Raw genomic sequence first — 6,328 nt, 5'->3', positions numbered from 1 at the left:
GTCATCAGTTCCATTGATGTTTAATATCTAGCTTTGAATATGGTTAGGTAAGAAATTAACTTGGAGCATTAATTGAAAGTGTTTCTAACAGTAGGGGTTGGATTTAAAAACGTGAAGAAATTTTATATTCTCGCTGTTTTGGATATCGAATTGGACCGTGGGGGTTTGGGTTTAAAAGTTGAATAAATTATGAGCATTCGTAGTTTGCTTTAGGCGTGCTATAATAAAAATCATCATAGCTACAGGTACGGTTTTCGTGACGTATTTGTGATAAATATAAATAATTTTCAAATCCGGGGTACATCTTACGTGACCCGGCCACTATTTCTAATTTGTTAATAAATTAAACATATTGTAGATCGTGGGTACGGTTCCTGTGACACGATTCGTAATGTGTACAAAATAAACAAGTGTATGACAATCGTGATTTATTCTAATGTTAAAAGCAGTTAAAAGGAATAAAATGCACATAGGTTTCAAAGATGTATTAAATCGGATAATTAGGCCAATATTAATAGTTGAGCAACCGTGCTAAAATCATGGAACTCGGGAATGCCTAACACCATCTCCCGGGTTAACAAAATTCCTTACCCGGATTTCTGTATTTCGCGGACTGTAAAACAGAGTCAATCTTCCTCGATTCGGGATTTTAAGCTGGTGACTTGGGACACCATAAATTATCTCAAATGGCAACTCTGAACTTGAATAAACTATCCCGTTTCAATTATTGTCACTTTAATTGGAAAAACTCCCCTATACCCTTTCCGGGTAGAAAAAGGAGGTGTGACAAGGTGTACAATTGGTAAGTTAATAGTGAAAGCGTGACACTATAAACTTGCACCAAACTTAAACGTAAAAATAAAATAAAACTGCAATTACAAATAATAGAAATAGAGGTTAGAGGCTGGTACGTGCAAAACATATATAGTATCAAATTATATGCAAATTGAGAGGAACAATATAATATCTCAACTTTACAACAAACTATATACTATTTTCCACATTAACCTTAAATATTACTCCAAGCAAGCTATTTTGTATATCTTTTCTCTGACAATTGGAAGTATGACCTATACTAATTAAGCAGACTCTATCTACACACTAAAGCACAAATCTCTTTTTTTTTTTCTATATAAAAAAAAAGAATATTTCCTATATACAAGAAATTGTGTGCTTTTCATGTTCCAAGATTACCTGCAACAAAATCTGGTAATATTTGAGAAGGGAACCGCTTATTCTGAAAATCAATGTTCTCATAGCTCATTCTATTGAACTCAATAGTATTTTGGTAACTCTGTTGGCTCAGGTTTTCAGAATTAGGAGGAAGCCCTAAAGTAAGAGAGACACCATTATTTCCATGAAAATTTGTTGCTGCCATTTGTTCATGCGGATTAAACCTTCCAAATTCTCCCATTGTATATACTGCTGCTGCATCCATTAAAGGATTGAACCCTTTTTTTGATTGATGATCTCTAGCTTTGGTTTCGGCCATGTCTACCGATGAAAGAATATTACTTGGAGAATTATTATGCATGTCATGATTTCTTGGCTTTTTAGTAGTAGTATTATTTTCCATGTTTAATGAACCAAGAAAGGAAAAGTTGTGAGCTTGTGCTGCTTGAAATGATGAGCCACATGCAGTAGGAGGAGTTGAAATAGTTGAGGTTGCAATTTCTGTTGGAGTACCACTTTCTTGTGGAGCACTTGATTTTGAGACCATTTTCTCTTTGTTGGATTCATTTTTGTTTTTGTTTTCTTCTGATGAGCTATTTTGTTCTTGATTATTCTTCATTTCTTCCAAGTACATTTCTTCCACCATTGGCTTCCATAGTCGAACTCGAGCATTTATGAACCAGTTGGAGACCTGCAATTCATTTATCAGGGTTTTTTATAAATAAGAAAAAGAACTAATTAATCAAGAATTAATAAAAGTAGAATGTTTGTCCAAGAACCTGGCTCCTTGTTAGCCCGGTTTGCTTCGCAAGCATGATTTTGTCTGAATCCTTGGGATAACTGCAATACAAAAACCCGGGGAAAAAAACAATTTTTGTTGTTAAAAACAAAAAATACAACAAGTATATTAATTAGTGACAAGAACTTGGTAATTAAAAAAAACTTTTATATTGGAGAAAGATAATTTCTTTTATAAGAAGATTTATGTTTACAACTAGTCAAAGACGGAACCTGATACACTTTAGAATAAGTGTGATTTTTGTGCGTAGACATTTTAATTTATATTTATATGCATACATAGTTCGACCTAAGAGTAAGATATTCAATTAGACTGAAGAATGCATGATCAGACATCCTAATTAATCCGCCTTTGGCTTTAGAATTATTAGTAAAAACCTGGTAAGAAGCAATTTTCTATTTGAGAGTATATATTTTTGACATCGTTAGTGCATAGATGTGAGTATAGTACTTACGGATGAAGAAAATGCTCGAAAAGCCAAGCACGAAGGACAGAGACAGCTCTTTCAGGTAAACCTCTTTGGGGTCTCCAAGCATTTGGTTGCATCATTCCTAGCTGTTGAAGTGCACGTTGTTGCCTAAGATGATGGTCTACAAATTTAAGTCGTGACCCTTCAATTTTCTCTCCTAAGCTTTGATCTTCTTCACCCAAACTCTTGCTCGTGGCCTTTATTTGTCCAACAATAGCATCTTTTAAGCATCGGAACTGCTTCGAAATTGCATGCAAAGCCAGTTGTGTGTATGATTTTGCAGATCCAATTCCTGCTACTTGCTCGAATGATGATACAATTATTTGCATTTGGTGATGGTACTGTCTGTACCTTTGCTCCACCTAAACCAACCCAAAAAAAAAAGTCATTACTTTTCATAGTAATATGTCGTTTTATAACACGAAATTATTTGATGTTTGCTAGTAGTAAAGGCCGAGAAAACCTTTTGAGACAGCGATAAAAATTGAGCACGTATTTCTAGTTACTACTTTAATAAGAAATTAAAGAGCTTTAGGGTATGTTAAGTGTCAGAGTGACCTTATTGCCACAATCCACTGAAATTCAGTCTTTGTCGTTCCCTCACAAAAAAAAAAAAAAAGTTGAAGAGCTCTCCGTTGAAAGACTCCAAGTAAGAAATAATTAGTGAATATGAGTTATTGCTTTTCGCCTAGGGGAAGACAGTTTTTAGGTTCCTATACTGTACTACTAACTGTAGCTTTAGTTGGACCCGCAGAAGAAAATTTAGAGCCACACATTGTCAGCTTAGATATCAAGAGAGAAGAAACGTGTGATTGGTGTCTAAATTTTAAAGCCATGGTACGTTTTCGTCTACCAATTACAGTATCAAATATGAATCCATAGTGTCACCCATTTAATTTCTCCTGCACAAAACTTTGAGAAAATGGTAAATTATAGTAGAGTAGATATAAATTGTTTTTAGAGTTTTGGATCATTTGATTGATTTGTTTAAACAAAACTCCACGTCAAGCTAAGGAAGCTAAAGTTTGACAATTTTATGAGATTAGAATTCAGCAGGATAATGAAAAATAAGTAGTAGTAGAAGATAAAATTGTGAATATATGAATTGGAGTAAGTACCTCTTCAAGCATGGTAACAAGCTTGGCTTTCTTCATTTGAAATTCTTGTCTTTGAGCAGTTGTAAGTTCAGCAACTCCATTTTTCTGCTTGCTGCTACTTTCACCTCCACTATTACTAGTGTTCACATCACTAGCCAAAGGCAGTATTGATTCTTTATTCATTAATTCCCCCTTCTCCAATTCACTTCCTTTGATACATTTTCCAACATTAACAACTTCATCTAGAAGCTCTTGTGCAGCTTTCAGGTACTTAGAGCCTAAAACCATGCTGGAAATTCCATCTAATCCTCTATTAATATTTGATCCAACTTGATTCTGAGCTGAAATGTTGTTGAAACTAATTTGTTGTTGTTGAGGAGAAAGGCTTAGCGATAGACCACCTTGTTGTTGTTGTTGTTGTGTCGGCGACATGATTATTGGCCTCTGGAACCCCAACTGAGAGGCCAAGTCCGTGGTGCTGCCGCCACAGGAGGTGGCGGAAACCACCGTGGATGACGGTATAATCTGGGATTGGTGATGACTTCCATTTCCACCACCACCACCACTTTGGTTCCACAGACGGTGGATAAGCTGGGCATGATTCTGATCGTGCAAACTAACTGCCGGAAGAGGGACGCCGACAAAGTGCTGCTGTGCCTGCTGCAGCGGCGCGTGGCGTATAATTTGTTGCTGATGGTGTTGGTGTTGGTGTTGTTGTTGTTGTGTGTCATTACTGTACCCTTGATGAATATAGTTAGGGTTCATCAGATAAAGTGTCTGAATATTACCATCAGCGGCTTGATGAATATTATCCGAGGTTCCTTGATAGTACATAGAAGCAGATTGCAGGAAGAATAATTTTAAATTCACAATCAATCAAGAAATTAAAGTCCTTTTTTGTTTTTCTTGACTTCGAACACCTGCGCTAACTTGTACTGATGGAAGGTACCTGAAAGAAAGTAAGAGAGAAGAAGCTTATAATAAATCCACGAAGAATTATAAAGATGGAGAACATTTTTGACGAAGAGCATAGAGTTAAATATTAATTCAAATATATATATGAAAACTCCCAAAACATGGGATGATGATGGCTTTTGATTTTGATATATAAAATAAAAGATGGTGGATTTGTTTAAGTAGATAAATGGGATATCAAAATTGTGCTTACAGCTGACAAAAATAAAGGGTATAATCAGGGATCTTCAGATATAAAATAAACACAAAAGAAGAAGAAAGGGAAGGCAGAGAAAGAGAAAGATATATATATCAACTGAGACAGCTTTGTTGATTGTAGTAAAAGAAAATGGATAAAAAATACACAGACTCACATGTGTGTCTAACTAACTGTCTATCTAAGCTTGAGAAGTTGCCTTCTTGTCAGACTGATCACTTTTCTCTGCAAACTCTTCAACAGATTAAAGGGAAATATGAATAAAGAGATGTGCTCCTGGGGTTACCCCACCCTACCCTCTATGCTAACTATTCCTCTCCTAGCCACCCCACAACAGGACAAATTAGAAAAGAAGTGAGAGAAAGAAAATGATACTCCTACACTCAGAATTTTTTGAAATTTTTATACAAATAGCCTGTCGGAATTCATTGTTTAATTTTCTTCTACACTCTCACTCTCTCTCTCTCTATATATTCACCAATTATTTTTAGTTTAAAGGATTGAGTAAATATTTTTAGGTTAATTCTTCCTTTTTTCTCTTCTTCACTATTTTCATTTGGTGTTACGTAAATCATAGGACAATAATTTGGTTCAAATTAATTATTTATCTGTAATGCAGTTAAGACTCCAGATCTAAGTTCTTTTTATTTATGGAACGTGTGTTTAATTAGTATGGCGGAATTTTTTTCGTAAAATGTTTTTAAACAAGTAGTCTTTTTTATGTTTAATTGTCAAAAAAATCTCCCACTTTTGGGTAGAAATTATCTTTTTTATAATTATCTCAACTCTTGACTGCGTAATACTACACTCCAACCAACACCTAAACAATATTACCATTCTTTAGCAAATACTCTTTTCCAAATTTTTTTTTACCTTCTAATCAAATACCAGAAAATATTATTCAATACAATATTTTTCTAAAAATACATATTTTTTTAAAAAAATAAATCCAGAAAATGCTTGTCATTCCAAAATTAATTATTGATGGATAATAATACTCTGGCTAGAGTCTGCCTATCAGCCGCCATATCATGCTGTTTTATTACTCTCTGTAGAAAAATATATTGAAATTTTGATGTACATATGATTTTTTTTTTAAAAAAATGATTGCTTCTTCTTTTCTTTGCATTTTGCAAACAAAGTAAATACTACATAGTAACAATTAAGCTATGGGAACGAGGAGGATGACATCAAAGCTAAAAGTCTTAGATCATTAAATGGGAAGTACGGGAATGAGGAGTTTAGGTAATTGAATTATATTTATTATACTTGGACATCATAAATATACTCCATTAGTTCACTTTTACTTATCCACTATTGACTTTGTACAACCTTTAAGAAATAATAAACAAAGTGCATAATTTACCATGATACCCATATTAATTGGTGTATAGTTTTAATGGATTTGGAATGAGAAATTAATTCTAAGGGCAAAACAGAAAAAATAAAGGGGCGTAAAAAGTCAAAACATGCCAAGTAAAAGTGAACGGAGAATAATGTAACAACCATCCAACTTTCTCTCTCTTCGCTCCAGCTTCTCTCTAAGCGCAGGTTAGTCTAACGTGCGCTCTGGAGGTCCATGGGAAGGGGACGGGGTCGAGGAAGGGGACGACCTAAGA

The 6,328-nt window shown here is 34.5% G+C and overlaps 1 protein-coding gene across 2 annotated transcripts; it reads right to left on the bottom strand.

Annotated features, from left to right (window-relative positions):
• Nucleotides 1-912: 912 nt before the first annotated feature.
• Nucleotides 913-4,955, bottom strand: LOC104224041 (BEL1-like homeodomain protein 1). Of its 2 annotated transcripts, none has more exons than XM_009775597.2 (5): nucleotides 4,867-4,955; nucleotides 3,560-4,487; nucleotides 2,427-2,803; nucleotides 1,953-2,013; nucleotides 913-1,864 (listed from the first exon to the last, which is right to left on the bottom strand). In XM_009775597.2, the coding sequence occupies exons 2-5, from the start codon at nucleotides 4,370-4,372 to the stop codon at nucleotides 1,178-1,180; spliced, it is 1,938 nt and encodes a 645-aa protein (XP_009773899.1). In that variant the 5' UTR covers nucleotides 4,373-4,487; nucleotides 4,867-4,955; the 3' UTR covers nucleotides 913-1,177. The 2 variants fall into 2 exon arrangements, with proteins under 2 accessions (XP_009773899.1, XP_009773900.1); XM_009775598.2 differs by lacking the exon at nucleotides 4,867-4,955 and adding an exon at nucleotides 4,707-4,794.
• Between the last annotated feature and the right edge of the window lie 1,373 nt (nucleotides 4,956-6,328).

Source organism: Nicotiana sylvestris, chromosome 6 (genome assembly GCF_000393655.2).
Source record: "Nicotiana sylvestris chromosome 6, ASM39365v2, whole genome shotgun sequence".
Taxonomy (NCBI): Eukaryota; Viridiplantae; Streptophyta; class Magnoliopsida; order Solanales; family Solanaceae; genus Nicotiana; species Nicotiana sylvestris.
This window is presented reverse-complemented; position numbering and strand designations above follow the sequence as displayed.